Genomic DNA, 18,224 nt, shown 5'->3' with positions numbered 1-18,224 from the left:
CTGGGTGGCAGGAATCAGTGTATAGAAGGCTGGGGGTAGAGTCATTCAATGGTTATAGAGCCCACCACAGGGCTAGATGCAGCATTGCGGTGTTGATTTTAAGGGAGTTAATTTTTTTTTTTTAAAATCAGGTGGCTCCTGTCTTTACCACACCGCAGCATGGAAGGTGGTGCCCAAGGCAGCCACTGCAAATGTACCATTGCAACAGCACAGACAAAAATTCCAGACTGTTAATCAAGCAATTAAAAACTAGCCCCAAAAAGTAAACAAATGTTAAAATTAAGAAACTATTAAGTGATTTCCCCCACCCACTTCTAGGATAAAGATCCCAGCCATGAGGAGTTCTCGCTCCAGCAGATCTGATGTCCCTAAAGAATAAGGGAGAGCACAGCTGCAACACAGAGGACTGTAAGTCCAAGGCCAACCACATAAATAACTAGAGCTGTTAAGGCAATCCAGTTGCAGTGTGACTGCTTGCTGGAGAAGGTGCCAGGTACAAGTGTGGACTGATAGTGAAGTCCTTATTTTGAGGACTAAGGCAGGGAAAGCTCAAACTGCACAGGAGTCTGCGCTCACCTGTGAAGGGCAAGATGTGTCCTAGTTGAGACTGAAGACTTCATAGCATGTTTACTAGGAATAGATCCATCCCCATCCGTGTCGAGCACATGAAGAAGGCATGTGGGAGCTGTCAGGCTGCTATCAAAATCCCTTGACTGTAGGGGAGAGAATGGCTCCCCTCCCTCCTGCTGCTTCCTTTCTTAGCCTCTTCTGCAGCACTGAGGCTGCAAGTGCCGTTGACACTCAGCAGAGCACTAGGCTTTGTGGGGGCTGCACATCGAGCTTCTCAGCCCTAGCGGTCCAAGCAGGCCTTTTGTCAGCCTGATATGTTTCCCCAGGGCTACATCGCTTCACTGTATGACCACCATCCTGGCAGATGTAGACCATACATTTGCTACTGATGTTGCTGCAAGGACAGTTTGAAGCTGCCACATATTCTTGCCATAAAAAAATAAAGGAAAACACTGGAACGTCAAAGCAAGTGTGCCAAGAACAATTTCAGGAGCAACCTGGACCGGATTGGAATGCAGGGACCTGACAAAGGATACCCAACCCCTGCTTTGGCATGTTCTGGAAGAAGAGCCACAGCTCCTTAGCTAACCGTGGTCCAGGAGGAACTGATGGAGGGTTCCATGGGCAGCAGTCCTGTTCCAAGGGTGAAAATGACTGCCAGCACAGAGGGGTGGGAGAAAGATTACCATTGCCATAAAAGCTTTCAGAGCTTGCGGAGTGAGTTGTGCCTGCCTCATGCTAGGGAGCAGAGGCCAAGCAATGAGACTCCTCGCAGATGGTAACTTTAAAAAAAGTTTTCCCCAACTAGTTCATCTAGTCACACAGAAACTTCAGCATCCTCAGCATCACCCCACCACCCATTCGTGCGCCGGTTTGTAACAGCCCACCATTCTAATAGTAGTAGCCAAATAATTCTTTGCTCATGATATGCTTCTGCAGAGGCTCCTAGCACTATGTGCTTTACTCAGCAGAGGGAGGGCTGGATCTTTTCCTCCCCCTCATTCAGTGCTTTAGCAAGAACTGAATAATCAAACTCCCCTTTCATAGCACATTTGCTGACTGTAGGCAAAGTGTAACCAGCCCCTCTTGCCCAAATTCACTATCAGTAGAAAGGACGGTAAAGAAACAGACTGGAAACCAGCAAGTGGAATCCACTAGCGAAATAAGAATCCCAAGGCCATTAGGTTCTGTTTTTATTTACACTGCAACCTCTGGGCTGAGGAACAGAGAGTTTCACTCAGTGCTCAATAACTTACCTTGCAATGTACAGTATTTGATCATTTAAAACTAAATGAAACAGAGCGATAGCTGGGACGGACCTAGCCTAGTCCTGCATGGAGAGGCCTTTAGCTGGGAGAAGGGTGCAGGCGTTTGTGTAGCAGTTAAGTTGGTAGAAGCTTGTGTGCAGGCAAGATTTTGTCCCTGTCTGGCAGAGTAGTGGGCCACTGCGATTCAAACAGCACAAGCCCTTGACTCTTACTGACTGCAGCTTAGGGAAAACAAAAGCAAACCCTGCCAAGGATTCCAAGGGACCTTAGCAAGAAGCAGGGCCCTTTCAGCAGCAGCATAAGCTTCCCCACTCCTTAGCAGGACGGGGAGAGTAGCACAGGGTCAGGCCAGGAAGAAAAGTGTGTTCCTAAGAGGGTTTGACTAGTGTTTGGCAGATAAAAATGACTGAAAAGCCAGGAGGCAGCAGCTCCTCCCTGCAGAGGGGTTGAGAGGCCTTTCCCACCACCTCACACGGTTTAAGTTAAAATTGGGGGGGGGGGGGGGGAGTGGTCCTAAACTCTATCCCTCTTCTCAGCAGAGCAGAGAAGCAGCTCAAGGTGCAACAGGTAGCAGCACTCAAGCCCAGTGTTCCCTGCGCACTCGGATCACCAATCCTCCACTAGCCGCAGAGGCTGGCTGAGCTAGGCAGCACTGGGCAGGGGGCAGAGGAGAGGATGTGCTCAGAGCAGAAACTACCCACTCTGCACTTCTCCCCTCACACTGCAGCTTTAGACTCCCCCTCCCCCCATCACTTTACTGTCCATTCACCCCTGCCCAGCAGAGGCCTGGTGTAGCTCCAGAGGCAGGAGAGAGCGCCCATCCCATACCCCAAACACTTTTGCAGTTCTGGGGGGAGGGTAATGCAGATGGCACAGCTGACAGTCCATGGGGTGCAAGTGGTGTCCCTGCTGCTCCGCCGGGCACCTTTCAGATGGAGATTGAGGCCACTGCACTTCCCCACTCCAGCCAGCTCACACACAATTTGGCCGCCTCCTTTATAGAAAGCCCTCCTTCCGGAACTGCTCCTGCAGGATGTCCCTGTACTCATCGAAACCACCCTCGATGCGCGTCACGGTAGCGTTCTCACACACCCACAGCTCCTTGCACAGCAGGCGAATGAAGCACTCGTCGTGGGACACTAGGATCACACCACCCTGAGATTGAGGTACAAAGAGAAAGTGCTTTACACCAGAGGGGAAAATAAGGTACAACGGCAAACAGTCCAGCTCTAAATCGCTATTTGAATACTATGGGGAAGGGCAACGTGTCTTGTTAAGTCTGCTGACCCCTCTGCTTAGACCACAGAGGTGGCCTGAGTGTAGCTCTTGGCCCCTCAGCTCACAGAGATGCAGACCACAGGTCCGGGCACGCAAAACAGCATCATACAAATGTAAGGCTAGAAGGGACCTCAAGAAAACATCAAGTCCAGCCCTGTACTGAAACAGGACTAAGTAAACAGAGGTCACCCCTGACAGGGGTTTTCCAACCTGCCCAAAAACCTCCATAATCTCCCTGGGAAGCCCATTCCAGAGTTTAACTACCCTTAGAGTTAGAAAGTATTTTTTACTATCTAACATAAATCTCCCTTGCTGCAGATTAAGCCCACTGCTTCTTGTCCGACCGCCAGTGGACATGGAGAACAACTGATTACCAACCTCTTTATAGCAGCCCTGAACCTACCTAAAGACTGGTCGGTCCCCCACAGCCTTCTTTTCCCTAGACTAAACAGGCCCAGTTTAACCTTTCCTCATAGGTCAGATTTTCTAAACCTTTTATGGGTTTTGACGCTCTCCTCTGTGCTCTCTCCAATTTGCCAATTTCTCTCCTACAGTGGTGCCCGGAGCCAGACACAGTACTTCAGCTGAGGCCTCACCAGCACTGAGTAAAGTGGAACAGTTACCTCCCGTGTCGTACATACGCCACTCCTGTTAATACAGCCCAGAATGCTAATAGCATTCTCCTAACTGCATCACATTGTTGACTTTCAATTTGTGATTAATAACCCCCTGATCCTTGTCAGCAGTATGACTGCTTAGCCAGTTATTCCCCATTTTACAGTTGTGAATTTTATTTTTTTCTTTCTTAACAAGTGAAGTATTTTGCATTTATCTTTACTGAACTTCGCCTTGTTGATTTCAAACCAATTCTCCAAGTTGTCAAGGTCATTTTGAATTCTAATCCTGTCCTCTAGAATGCTCACAACCCCTCCTAGCTTGGTGTCACCGGCAAATGTTATAAGCATGTCCTCCACTCCATTATCCAAGTCATAAATGAAAATACTGACTAGTTTTCAGACCCAAGAGTGACCTCTGTGGGCCCCACTGGATATATCCTCCCACTTTGTATCATTCCAATAGCTAGGCTGCACTGCATATTGGAACCTCTGGACTCCATCTATTGCAGAATGGGCCCACTGGGAACTCCTACTTTCCATGGTACAAGTAGGCAGGAGGGACAAGGGGGGTAATGGGGAATGGGCTCAGGACCCTCACCTTTCCTCCTGGGAGATCTGGGGCCAAGGCTGGAGAGCAAATGCATAGTCTGGGAACGGATTGTCTGTGTAGTGAGAAGGAGCTTGACTCTAGCTGTAGGCCAAGGAGTGAAGTGAAAAGCCAGAGTTTGCCACTGGCCACCCAAACTCACAGCAAGGCTCAGCCATTGCCCTCAGCTTTGCCTGAACAAGCTGTAGCTTCTCTTTTGAAGCAGGAGGATTTTGAGTTAACCTGTCAAGCTATTACTGGAAACAAGAGATTGTGATGGGCCCATCCCCATGAAGACACCACAGAACATGGCACAAGTGGCATATTTGCCTAGGACTGGAACAGTAAAATGTGCTAGAGGCCAGGCTGAAGTGAAGTGAGCTGGCAGAGCAGTGGGATACCCTGACCTAGAAGAGAGGATGCTGTGGGAAGGGGCTGCTCTTTGGCTGGCTCTTACCTGCCAGCCACTTTCCTGGGCACTAAAAGAAGAAGAACCATATTTTTCAAGGGAAGTCTGAAACAAGCCAAGGGACAGGAAGCACAGAGTCAAGGTGGAAACGCATCATGTTCTCCATTGACCAGGATAATTTGGGGCCACTTTAAACTACTCTAGTGGCTGCCACCAGGCTGGGATGCTCCAGCACCACAAGACAAGAGGCTGCAGGGAGCGTCAGACCCAGGAGAGCCTTACCCGGAATTTATTCAGCGCTTTTGCCAGGGCCTCAATGGTCTCCATGTCCAGGTGGTTTGTCGGCTCATCCAGGATATAGAAGTTGGGACTGGAAGAAGAGAAAAGAATCAGCAACTCAGCATCCCACTGGAAGAGGCCCATGCAGACCCTGCAGTGCAGTCACCTCCTGGCATTACCGTCAAGAACAACAGGCCCTCTGTTAGCAGGGCTAGAGAACAAGGACTCACATTGGACGGGAGAGCCCAGCGTATTGATCATTCCGCTCAAAACGTGATAGAGAGGTTCTTCATGGCACTGTCTCTTGTCAAGGCTCAGGTCCCCAAGTGTCTGCTCTGCCCAGTCCCATGTGTGGGCTATAGGGACCCCTGTGTCCCAAGAATAGGACTGTGGACTGAGCCCAAAAGGGTAATGACAAGAGCAAGCTGCATGCCTCTGTCCATGCATAGCTCCCTCAGGGTGACCATGCTTCCCTAGAAAGCATTGGGCCTCCTGCTCCGCCAGAACCAGCAAAATACTCTTAGCATCTCTGCTTCCTCCCCCAAACAAACACCTAGGGACAGAGCCGTGTCACTAAAAGCAGCAAGAGCAACATATGGGAGAGGGTTACCAGGGCATGGTCATCTGGGCAAATGCCACTCGGCTCTTCTGACCTCCCGACAGGCTGGCGACAGGGCGGACAGCCAGCTCCCCCGAAACTCCGTAGCTTCCGAGCTGGTGACGATACTCCTCCTCTGTCTTCCCTGAAACAGCACATAGGGAGAATGTCACAACCCAGCCAGAGCCTGTTCGCATTAGCCCCCAAGATACTAACTCAGAGCTTCCAGTCAGCCAGGAGTCACACAAGGCCTCGGTAGCAAGCTGGACCTAGGTTCTGCACCAAGTCCCCCGGAATCTACAGTGCTCAAGTGCAGGAGGAGGGAAATGCAGCAGCAGAATGGAGGAAATTCACAGAGGCTTCAATATGAACCTGAGTGACACAATCAGGACGGGGGCTCCAGGGTACTGACTGAGATGAAATTCAAGTGACAATGGCCCTAAATTCAGTGTTGCATATTTTTATATAAGGTAAAAGGATTATCCTACATCAGAGAGGAGGAAGCTGGAGGTTTTGGCAGCTGGGAGAAGAGCAACTGAGGCTTTTGCTGCTAAAATGATCAGCAGCTAAATAGTCTGCAATGCTGATGCGTAACTCTGAAACCTAATAACAATCACTTCCCAGGGCTCATTTCAGGCTGTCTGCAGAGTTGGACATCCCTGCAGCACTCACACTGTGACACTACCTGAACTTTTCAAGCCAGGTATCAGAGAGTCTGCAGCTCCCATGAGGTGGGGAAATATTAGGCAAGGGAAGAGAATGGCCCCAGAGCACTGCGAGAGGTGGCTGGTTCTCTAGGCAGGAGCTCCTATCTGCATCCAGTCAATTGCCCATGGAAGTTTTATGCTGACCTGGGAACCTCTTGGCCAATAACTCTACAGCACTGATGTTTAAGTCCAGCTGGTCCACGTGGTGCTGACTGAAGTAGCCAATCTTCAGGTTCCTGCCAAGCCAGAGAAGAGAGACCATTATAGGCAGCACTACCCAGAGCTCCTCTGGCCCACTGGCCTCACCCACTCGCTGCCAAGAGCAAGACAGAGGCAGCAGGAAGAGAAGGCATGTGCACATGTGGTAGTGGTGGGGGCAGGGGTTGCCTTCCCTAGGGGTTGGGGATCTGGCTGCTCCATGACAGCTTAGAGAGCTCTTGGACATTAAGTCTTAGCCACTGGTAACTGGGGAAACATGTTAATGCAGGTTCCCCAAGCCCTGGAGATGTCGGGAGGTGGCCCCAAGACAGAAGGAGCAGCCATTCTGGGGACCCACCCATAGTGCTTTTGGGGAAGTGGCCGATAAACCACGTTCCCTCCAGCACTCTGCAAATGGGGGGCCATTTCCCACAATCCCCTCTGCAAGTCCAGAGACCTCTTGGCCCTTACCCCACGATCCCCCCAATCCCTTCCTCTGTGCTAAAGCCAGGCAATAGCAACACAAGCTGTACCTGTGTGCGTGTCTAATCCCTCGAACTGGTGCCAGGTCTCCCATCAGGATCTTTAACATGGTTGACTTGCCAGCTCCATTCTCTCCGACCTGGGCAAAGAAGCAATAGTTGAGAGACTAGGTCCCACAGGGACAGCAATGGGGCCCCAGTGCCCATGGGGATTCCTTTCCTCACCCAAGATTAGACTGGATTTTAGGGATGGAAGGTATAATTGACCATCCCCCATTACCACTGTCCAGGGCCCTCCTTCACACCAAGGGGACTAGCCACAGGACAGCAGATACTCCAGCAATGCAAGGAGCTCCACAGCCCAGCTGGCCACAAAAGGTTTACTTGCCACACTCCAGCAGTGATCCCCTTGTACGACATCTGCCCCAACTGCCCAAATCCTACTTCTAGGGCCTGCCAGGTCTCTCCTGAAACATCCTCTTGCGGCCCCATCCCAGCTAGAAGACCGAGTCCCCAATACGTACCACACAGATCCGGGACTCCAGGTCAGCTGAGACAGAGAGGCCACGGAAGATGCAGTGACTTGGGTTGTAGCTGAAATCCACTTCATCCAGCTGCAGGATTGGGGGAGAGAATTTCTCAAAGCCATCAGGGAACCTGTAAGGGGGTGGGGGAGGAGAGGAAAGCCCAGTGAGGTCAGTACAACAGGCAAGGGGAGAGGTAGCCAGGGAAAGCTCAACACCTGAAGAGAAGGAATACCCACACACCATACGAGGCAGGGGGAGGGCAGGAAAGGATACTGCTTCACCTGCCAACCTCCACCTTCTGGGATAGGGAAGAAGTTCAGCACAGAACCCCACCTGCCTGCCATGTGCATCCATTACTGCTGTATCTGGCCCACCCAGCCCATCTTCCCTGGACCTGGATCCGTGCCCCCACCATGAGAATGATGCAACCAACCAAGAAAACAATAGGATTTATGTGCATGCCTGGGCCTGATACCAGGGAAGGCAGAGGGGAGGTGCCAGCTCAGGGATAGGATACAGAGGGACTTATACAAATTGGAGGACCGGGCCAAAAGAAATCTGATGAGGTTCAACAAGGACAAGTGCAGAGTCCTGTACTTAGGACAGAAGAATCCCATGCACTGCTACAGACTAGAGACCGAGTGGCTAGACAGCAGTTCTGCAGAAAAGGACCTGAGGTTACAGTGGACAAGAAGCTGGATATGAGTCAACAGTGTGCCCTTGTTGCCAAGAAGGCTAATGGCATTTTGGGCTGTATAAGTAGGAGCATTGCCAGCCGATCGAGGGACATGATCATTCCCCTCTATTCGGCATTGGTGAGGCCGTATCTGGAGTACTGTGTCCAGTTCTGGGCCCCACACTACAAGAAGGATGTGGAAAAATTGATAAAAGTGCAGGGGAGGGCAACAAAAATGATTAGGGGGCTGGAGCACGTGACTTATGAGGAGAGGCTGAAGGAACTGGGGTTATTTAGTCTGCAGAAGAGAAGAATGAGGGGGGATATTTGATAGCTGCTTTCAACTACCTGAAAGGGGGTTCCAAAGAGGATGGATCTAGACTGTTCTCAGTGGCACCAGATGATAGAACAAGGAGTAATGGTCTCAAGTTGTAGTGGGGGAGGTCTAGGTTGGATATTAGGAAACACTATTTCACTAGGAGGGTGGTGAAGCTCTGGGATGCATTACCTAGGGAGGTGGTGGAATCTCCTTCCTTTGAGGTTTTTAAGGTCAGGCTTGACAAAGCCCTGGCTGGGATGATTTAGCTGGGGATTGGTCCTGCTTTGAGAAGGGGGTTGGACTAGATGATCTCCTGAGGTCCCTTCCAACCCTGATATTCTAGGATTCTATGAGGGAAATGGCACCAGCTTCTGCAGCCTTGATAGTGCTTTGCTGGGCCAAGTTTTACAGAGCACACGCCCAGGAACAGGACCTGGGAGGCAAGAAGCTGTGGTCTGAGGCTGCCAATCACCAGTACAGGGAACCGAGCTACCAGTTCCTCACCACGGGGTCTGTCGTCACTTACTTCATAATCACTTCAGACTCTTTGTCCACTGGTTTCAGTTCCGGCCTAGGAGAAGGAGAAACTTGTCACTCTGAGCTGGGATATTGCTGTAGCAGGACAGCACCCCCTCCCCACACGCCATGCAATTCCCTGGGCCGGGGTAGAGTGGGGAACTTTTGCCCGAGGGCAGGGGGCTAGGAGTATGTCAGTGACACGCCCAGCCATATACTGTACAACCATCCAGCTCCATACAGTCATCCCAGGTGGCCTCAGAGACAGGACAGGAAGCAGAGGAGATGAACACTTGGGGAACTGACCATGTAGGTCAGGTGACCCCCTCCAAAAGAGCAGGCCTTATGTCTGGTCAGCCAGAGATCGGCCATTTCTGGGTCCAGAGCCATTCCCGGGTCCAGAGCCATTCCCAGCCCCCCAGAGCCAGCCCTGTAAGCCTAGAGAAACGCCACTGTGTTTCAGGCCCATGTGGAGCCACTGGGAAAGGCCCTCAACACCTTCCACTTACTCAAATAGGATTAGGTGCTTTACCACCTAAAGCATGTGAAGCCCTGTCCCCTACCACCTGGCCAAGTGGCATGGTTTAACTGCATGGCACGGTCTCAGCCCCTCCCGCAGCTGTGCCAGTGGTGCAGTCCGACCGCATGCCACTGCTTCCCCTCCTCCCAGGCCTGAGTGAGGGGCAGGACCAAGCACTCACAGCTTCTCCAGCAGCTTGAGTTTGCTCTGCACTTGGGATGCCCGGTTTGCATTATAGCGAAATCGATCAATGAAGACCTAGGAGAGAACAGATCATCAGAGTCCCCTGGCCCAGTGTGGTACCAGCCACTAACCTCTGCCCGCTGCTAAGGCCCCCACCTCAGAGCTTGTCCTCCTACAATGGGACCTGAGCTGTGGGCCTGATTCCCCTCTAAAGCCAGAGCAGCATGGAGGATCCAGGGTGAGGACAGCCCAAGAACAGTCTATGGCTGTCAGTATGAAGGAGGACTAGAGATGCTCCCCTTACAATTAGCCCAGAGTAAGAGTGCTAGGCCCACATGAGCCCCTCCATTGCCCCCCACTGGCAACCGCCAGAGTCATGCTGCACGGGAATGAGTTCTGTAAACTGGCCCCTCTGCTGGAGGGACTCCCAGAATGGTACAGCAATGCTCTTCTCACAGGATGTGATCGAATCCATGCCACGTCATCATCTCTGTACCTGTATATGTTCCCGGTACTGCTGCTGGGCCTCATACTCGCGCTGCTGGTTCTTCAGCCGCTCCTCCTTGATCTTCATGAAGTTCTCAAAGTTGCCCCGGTAGGGTTCGAGACGCTGCGAGTGCAGGTGGATGATGTCAGTGGCCACAGCATTCAGGAAGTTCCGGTCGTGGGACACCACTAGGATGGTTGACTGCCAGGTCTAGAGGAGATAGTAGCGGGGAGGCCTGAGCCAAGGTATTAATTGATCCCAGGGGAGCTTCATCCAGCCAATGGGGATCTCCAGCCTGTGTCACAGGGGCCCATATCCCATGCCTACTGCCTATCAAACCATTAAGGAGTAATCTCCACTCCAAGGGTGCATCACCAAAGAACCAGTGATCTTAGACAACAGCCCTCCACAGGTCAGATTACCCTTTGCCACCTCACCTACCTGCAGGTAGTTCTCCAGCCACAGAATGGCCCTCACATCCAACATGTTAGTCGGCTCTGAAAGGAAACAGAAAAGGGACAGGGATCAGGGGATTCAGCCCACACAAAGGATGGCAAACACCTAGCTGGTAAGAACATGCAAAGCTACCACTTGCTCCAGAACTAGGACCATTGGAAAGGGGACCGTCACAGTAGTGCCCAGAGAATCATGGGGACAATGTACTGGGCACCGCATACATCCACTGGATGAGAGTCGGACAAGATGCAACAAGAGGATGCAACAAACGGTGACAATCTGGTGGCTCCCAACTTGAATGGTTGGCAGGTTTCAAGTCTTCTTCGGTAATAAACACAAATACTAACGCCTTCAGAGCCCTTGAACAAGCCAACATCCAGGCCAGCCAAGGTCAATGGCCAAGGAGGAAGAGGGGACAGGATAAGCAATTTGACTTCCTTAGATGTCTGGACTCCTCTGGTGAGCCAGTACACAGGGGTCTCACTGCGCCACATGCAGCTCCACAGCCCTGGCAGCATCAGGTGAACAGCTGCGCATTCACTCAGGATATGCAGCCAAAAAGCCATACCAGGTCTCCCATTCCCAGCAAGGGCATTCAGAGCCATCCCACAAGGCCACAGCTCAGAGATGAGAAGGGATTCATGGCATTCGCTTACCATCAAGCAGAAGAAGATCCGGTCTGAGAGAGAGTGTAGGAGGAGGGGAGAGAGAACAGTTAATACTGGTGTATGTTTAAATACGAGTAGATCTACCGTAAGATTGTTTTAATTCAATTATTTGTTACCCTGCCCGGAGAGGCTGGGGGCTCCCCCCGCAGCCAATACTGCCCTGCTCCCTTGCTGGCAGAGTGTGAGCGTGAGCTAACCCCAAGGTAACTCCTGGGCTCTGCCATCACAGAGTCTACCCTACTTTAACAGAGATGGAGTGGAATAAGATCAAATATGGACCATGCTGAGACCTACCTGGCAAAAAGGGCCCTGGCTAAGGCCAACCTCATTCTCCAGCCCCCGGAGAACTCTCTGGGCAGAGAAAAAACACACATACAGGAGGCATCAGAGCTCAGTACAGAACCACCCTGACTTAGCTCATCCACAAGAAATCCTCCCCCACGAGTCACCCTCTTCTCTCACCCCATGACTCCTCAAGCAGAGATGCCAGGGCTCATCACCACCTGGGGAAGGAGGTGCCCTTTAAACTCTGTCGTCACCCCAGAGAGAGCTTGTCAGTGCAGCAGGGGCGAGATGCAGCAGGCCCTGACTCAGAAGTTACAAGGGGCAGCAAAAATTCGCCATGGTATGCCTGCTGCTGAACTTGAGAGCAGCATCACATGTTGCTGAGTTGCTCTCTGCCCTGCCACATCTGTAGCAGCCTGATTCAGGAGGGAAACAGCCAAAGAGCATACCAGCTACTGTTTCATCCACTCCAGGCCACCCCCACGGCAACAGCAAGGGGGACGCCAGTGACCCACGGAGCGTCCGGCAGTGCCCAGCATTCAGTCCGATGCCTCTAGCCTGGCAAGAGAAGCACTGGGGTAGGGCAGCTCAGGCCCCTCCAGGCCTAGGGCAGGGAGGAATCTACCCAAGCACTGACACCTTGATGCACGGAGACTTACTTGGTTGTCTGTTGCTGCATCTTTGCACTGAAGCCCAGCCCAGCAAGAATGACAGATGCCCTGTGGGGAAGAGGAGAGACAGGCCTCTGAAATCCACTCGACGGCTATGTGTAACTGCCTGCAGCACAGGGCTCAGAATCCAAGACAAGTGCTCCAATGGAGACTGTTGCGGTATCGAAAGGATGCTGCAAGATTTTGGACCCAGCAGAAACCCATCTCCCGCCCAATAGCAGCCACGCCGGGAATCCCAGCTTCCCGACAGGGCACAGGATGGTTTTGACATGACGTTCTGGGGTTTGAAATCAGACACTGACTCCAGGCCACTGGCCCAGAGCCAAAAAAGCCCAGCCCTGCCTCTAAGGCCAGCATAACATTCAGTTTCCATCACCTACAACAGACATGGAAACATCTCTCAGATGGTCACCTTCTGGGAGGTCCCAGAGGCCAAGTGGAGCACCATTAGTCTAGTCATTAGAGGGTAAGAAAGCCTGACTTTCCCCAAAACCTCTGGGGGGCTCCCAGCTGCTCCAGGCCCAATCTCTCCCAGCTGTAGAGAATGAGGCAGGAGCAGTGGCCACAAGAACCTCCAGCTCATTTGTTAGATTCCATGGCCAGGTAGGGACATTCCACCGACAAAGAGTCCATGTCTTGAATCCTGGAGTCCATGTCCACCAGTCTAAATACCCATCTCCTAATACCCCAGGCTGGGTGCAGATAGTCAAGGGGCAGCCCCCCATGTCTGGCTCAGAAAGGGGGCTCGTCTTACCTGGCTGGGGCCTTGTCTGCCTCTATCTCTTCCAGCTTGGCGTAGATTTCCGACAGTCTGTCACCTTCTGTACCTTGTCCCCTGGTAGGAGACAAAAGGGCAGCACAGGGAATTCTTGTAAGGTCAGGGTTTAAAAATCGGCTCTCTCAGGTTATGTGCATGTGGGCTGGGGGAGAAGGCAAGCAGAACTCAAGCTCCTGAGGTATGCACACCATTCCTACTGGAGCTTTAATCTGAACAAGACCAGCCCCAGGGAGGAAAAATGGAGAGTAGAACCCTGGCAAAGCCACTAGCTCAATTTTAGTGCTAGCACATGGCAGGAGAAAGCACTGGTCTCTCCAGGACACTAGGCTCAGGCACTAGGAGCAGGACCAGAAGCCTAGGTTCAGGCAAGGCCGTAACCCCAAGGCATGGTCTACACGGCAGCGTCTCACTTGCCAGCGTTGATCCTGGCTGTCAGCTCCCTTTCCTCCTGCAGCAGGCTCTCGCGGGTGGTGTCACACTCTAACACGCTCTGCAGAGCTGGCGTCTCATCCCCTGCCACCTCCTGCTCCACGTGGAGGATGCTGATGTGTGAGGGGATGCGCAGGCTGCGGCTGGCCATCATCTTCAGCAGGGTGGTCTTGCCCAGCCCATTCCTGCCCACCAAGCCGTAGCGCCGGCCAAATGCCAGGTTCAGGTCTGCACCTGTTAGCAGGACACTAAGGCAAGAGAACAGACCGATAGCTGGTCAGCCTGACAGTTCACCTGCAAGGACACAGCAGCACCCAGCAGCAGCGCTTCCACTGGATGGTGGGTTCTGCTGGGAACTTCATGAAAGCTGCTACCCAAAGCCAGAGGGAGGACAAGCTCCCATACAGTGGCAATCAATCCTGAACTATTGCACCTTTCCTGCTATTCCAGTCCAGGCTGTCCCACGATCCTATCCCACCACCTCCCCTATTCTAGGGTTCCCCACACATACTGCAGCCACCATATGAATCTTCCCCTCTCCCACCCCTATCCCAGCCTCCCCCGGGTCCTTCCCACCCCACAGGGACTCACCGCTCACCGAAGGACACATCGAAGTTCTCGATGCGCACATCGTATGATTTGTTCTTGCCCGATGACTCCATGCGAGTCTCCTTCTTGCTGGATGCCTGGCTAGCAGATGCCTCCTCCAGGACCCTGTGATCAGGCATAAAAGAAAGTAGAGCTTCAGTGTGGCAAAGCCCCAGAGCACATCAGACTCCCCAGAGAGCCACACTCATCAGTGCGATCAGAGCCTGCCCATCAGCTACGTGCACACTCACAGTATGCCAGTGGGGTTCAGGGAATCCCGCTCTGTCCTCTTGTTCTGCTTGGCCTTCAGTCTGGCTTCCGCCTTCTCCAGCTTCTTGGCATTCACCATCTGGGACACAAGGAAGGGCATTCAGAAAAGAGCAAGAATGACCATCAGGGGCCTGAAGAAATTGACTAGTAAAGGAGAAGAGCCTAGTTAGGAGGGAAAATCCTGATGGGTGGAAATTTCAAGGAGGAAGGGTCAATTACTTAGGTGGGACACGAGGATTGACTAAGAGGGTGCAGATGGCACCAACGGGCATTTCAGGGTCACAGCTCTTCTCTGAGCCTTCTCCAATTTATCAACATCCTTATTGAATTAGTGGACATCAGAAATGGACACAGCATTCCAGTCCTGGTTGCATAAGTGCCAAATAAAGAGGTAATATCACCTTCCTGCTTGAGAGTCTTCTGTTTGTACAGCCAAGGATCACATTAGGCCTTTTGCCCATAATATCACACTGGGAGTTCACGTTCAGCTGATTATCCACCATGACCCCCCAGCCCATCCCGAGTCACTTCTTCTCAAGACAGAGTCTCATATCCTGTAAGTATGGCCTATACGCTTTGTTCCTAAATATATAACTTTACATTTGGCTGTACTGAAACACAATTGCACCCAGCACACCAAGTGATCCAGATCACTCCGTATCAGTGACCTTATCACTTCCTTATTTACTATTCCCCGCTCCAATCTTTGTCTCATTTACAGATTTTTATCATTAACAATTTTATTTTTTCTTCCAGGTCATTGACAAAAATATTACATAACTTAGACCTGATCCCTGTGGGATCTCACTAAAAACACACAGGCTCAAAGAGTCCCCATTTACAGTTATATTCTGAGACCTATCAGTTAACCAGTTTTTAATCCATGCCCTGTTACTTTTATATTATTCTAGTTTTTTAAATCAAAATGTGCGGTACCAAGTCATACCCCTTGGAGAAGTCTAGGTATATTACGTCAACACTGATATTACCTTTATCAACCAAACTTGTTATCTAATCAAAAAATGATATCAAGTTAGTCTGACAGGATCTATTTCCCATAAAGCCACGTTGATTGGTATTATTACGCTCCTCTAATTCTTTATTAATTGAGTCCCATATCATCTGTTCCACTATTTTGTCCAGGATCTATGTCAGGCTCACAGGCCTACAATTACCTAGGTAATTCTGTTTACCAGATCAAGACCAAGCAGCCCCACACATAAAGTGAAGGTGTGAACAGAGAGAAAGCAATTTCAACATCTAGAGAGAAGAGAGAGAAGGCCCCACTCCCCAGCCTATTGTGTGGATGTATGTGTAAGAAGGCAAGGCCCTCTCAGCATCTGGAGCAATGCAGCAGGCAGGCTGGTAACAGCATGAGCAGGACGGATCCCTTTCTTACTTACTGAGTTCTGGTCTCTCTTTAGCAACAGCTTCGGCAACAGGTCCAAGCCAGAATCTGCAATCAACAAGAAAGGCACAGTAACACTCAGCCCTTCTCTCTCTCCAGCACCTTCTGCCAAAGCAAACTCAGTGCTTAATACAAATCTACCCAGCTCCCCGGCAGGAAAATTAATAACCTATTTTACAGATGGAGAAAGGTGAAATGACTTGCCCAAGAGCACATGGCAAGCGAGTGGCAGAGCTGAGACTAGAATTTAAGTCTTTATTCCTAGTTCTGTTCTTGCCATTAGATCTCACTGTCTCAAAGGCCACCACTACACAGGATGAGCTCCTCAAAATTCCAAAGAGGGAGTCCCATTCCAATCCATAAACTCCAGGGTTTATAAACTTCCCATCACAATGATGCTTCTGTTGGAAGGAACAGATCAGCTGGGAGACCGTCCAGTTCAAGCACTGAAGGTCGATTCCCTAGGAGCAAGGGCTGCTAAACATTTGTTACTCACCATAGTTGTCTGTGATCTTGGAAAGCTGAATTGGGGCATCCAGCAGCACCTGCCTGCGTCCCCGTGAGTTTTCCTCATCCCTGTAACATACAGGAGAGTCAAGGAGTAAAGCTGCCAAGATACCATCCTCTCTGCAACATACCCATCTGCCACACCTCCCCAAATGAGTCTCAGATGCTCCCCTAAGTTATTCTTTGTCACCCCGTTTTACATCCTCATGCCATACATTCCAGATGCTGACGCTTGCCACCACAGCTCCGAAGTAAAATGCAGGCTCCAACACATCACAAGACCCAGAGCCCACCTGATCTCTCACCCACTGCCTTGGCCCCAGGCCCGTTTCCAGATCCTTGCACTGAGGCCCAAGAGCCTCCCATCACGTCACTTGACGGAGGGTACTTACAGGTGGAGGGTGTTGTACATCCTCTGGCAGATTTCCCGGATGTCCTCATCATCTTTGGAGTCCCTGGACACTTCCTGCAAGAGCTCTCCCACCGCTTCAAAGAGATCATCCACAGACTCAAAATCTGCACTGCCACTATGCAGGACCCCTGCAAGAGGAAAGAGACAAGCCCCTGAGCAACAAGCCCCAAATAATCCCAACCCAAATAACAGCCAGTGTCACGGGCTCAGCACTTCCCCATCATTTTAACTGAGCACCAAGGATCATTCTGGGATTAAGGCAGTGGGCTGGGACTCTTGGTTTCTTCGACTGGCACTAATAAGAGAGCTGTGGGTTCAATCCCAGGCTCTGCCACAGACACCCTGTGTGACTATGAGTAAGTCACTTTGGCCCAGATCCTCAAGGCATTTAGACGCCTCACTGACATCAAAGCCCATAGGAATGAGGCGCCTCAGATCCCCACCACGGGATCAGACGCCCTCTCTCCCAGGAATTGAGAGTAATTTCATTCACATTGGAGAGGCTCAGGCTACGCCGCTGGGGGCTGCAGATCATCAGACCCCGCACCTCGGGCGCCAGGGACTGAAGCCTCCCCCACGAGCAGGAAGCCTTCGGGGGAGCAGGGCGGCCAGCCGGGGCCTGACTCTCCGCGGCGCGGGGAGCTGGAGCAAGGCGGCAGGAGAGCGCCCGGGTCCCGCCGAGCGGGGCTGCTCTGGAGGCTCGGCTTCCGGGCAGGACACCCGGAGAAGCAGCCGAGGCCCGGACCGCAGGCGGCGGAGCGGAGGGCAGCGGCGCCCGCCTCCCCTCAGAGCCCCGGGGAGAGGCGGGAACCCGCCGAGGCAGCGGGCAGGGCACCCCCGAGCCCCGGCCCCAACCCCTCACCGGTCACGTAGGCGAACACCTCCCCGTCCAGCTCGGGGAACTCGCTGCGCAGGATCTCGGCGCAGGAGGCCATCGCCGCGCAACCCGCCCCCGGCACCGGACCGCAGGCCCCAGACCAGCCGCCACCGGCCCACGCAGCCCTGGGAAAAGGGGAAGAGTGGGGCACGCCGGGGAAAAAAGTCCGCCGAGCGCGCAGGCTGCTGGGAAATGGAGTCCGGGACAAGCCACAGCGCGAGGGACGGCGGGAGACGGAGTCCCACGCATGCGCCTCTGTCTGGGGCGCGCAGTCCTCGAAGTTCCCGCCAGGACTGGGGAGGCGCATGCGCAGTGCGTGCAGGGGGGTTGGGGGCGGGGCTCTAGAGCGGGGATCAAGATGAGGCCAGGCCAGGGGGCGGAGCGCAGGGGGCGGGGCAACGACATGGTTGCCCCAGTGATCAGAGATTGGGCCCCGCCCCCCTGCTGGGAACCAAGCAGGGTTCAGCCCAGCCCACCCCCCGTAGCCCCAGGGATCCAGCCAGCCAGGATCCCGACCCCCAGGGGGTGCTGGGGACTTCGGGCCTCTCACCACCCCCCATCAATGACTCTGCCCCGCGGGGGGGCCCGAGCCCAGGGACCTTGCCTCTCTGATGTCCTGGGACCAACACGGCTACACCACCCCTGCGAAGAGCTC

The 18,224-nt window shown here is 52.5% G+C and overlaps 1 protein-coding gene across 1 annotated transcript; it reads right to left on the bottom strand.

Annotated features, from left to right (window-relative positions):
* Positions 1-1,754: 1,754 nt before the first annotated feature.
* On the bottom strand, positions 1,755-17,715 carry ABCF3 (ATP binding cassette subfamily F member 3). Its single transcript, XM_074963439.1, has 21 exons — positions 17,555-17,715; positions 16,673-16,820; positions 16,270-16,349; positions 15,769-15,821; positions 14,347-14,444; positions 14,099-14,221; positions 13,489-13,755; positions 13,055-13,135; positions 12,289-12,348; positions 11,639-11,695; positions 11,333-11,355; positions 10,662-10,717; positions 10,230-10,430; positions 9,732-9,808; positions 9,041-9,085; positions 7,517-7,649; positions 7,044-7,132; positions 6,457-6,548; positions 5,618-5,750; positions 5,011-5,098; positions 1,755-2,993 (listed from the first exon to the last, which is right to left on the bottom strand). The coding sequence occupies exons 1-21, from the start codon at positions 17,625-17,627 to the stop codon at positions 2,835-2,837; spliced, it is 2,136 nt and encodes a 711-aa protein (XP_074819540.1). The 5' UTR covers positions 17,628-17,715; the 3' UTR covers positions 1,755-2,834.
* Between the last annotated feature and the right edge of the window lie 509 nt (positions 17,716-18,224).

Source organism: Natator depressus, chromosome 9, assembly GCF_965152275.1.
Source record: "Natator depressus isolate rNatDep1 chromosome 9, rNatDep2.hap1, whole genome shotgun sequence".
NCBI lineage: Eukaryota > Metazoa > Chordata > Testudines > Cheloniidae > Natator > Natator depressus.
This window is presented reverse-complemented; position numbering and strand designations above follow the sequence as displayed.

Bases quoted from the DNA above. Each gene is read 5' to 3' on its own strand.
- ABCF3 (XM_074963439.1), bottom strand. From the start codon at position 17,627: ATGGCCTCCTGCGCCGAGATCCTGCGCAGCGAGTTCCCCGAGCTGGAC. The intron at 14,445-15,768 runs GTAAGTAAGAAA...CTTGTGTCCCAG, and splicing joins TAAAGAGAGACCAGAACTCA to ATGGTGAATGCCAAGAAGCT. The intron at 10,431-10,661 runs GTAGGTGAGGTG...TATCTCCTCTAG, and splicing joins GGCTGGAGAACTACCTGCAG to ACCTGGCAGTCAACCATCCT.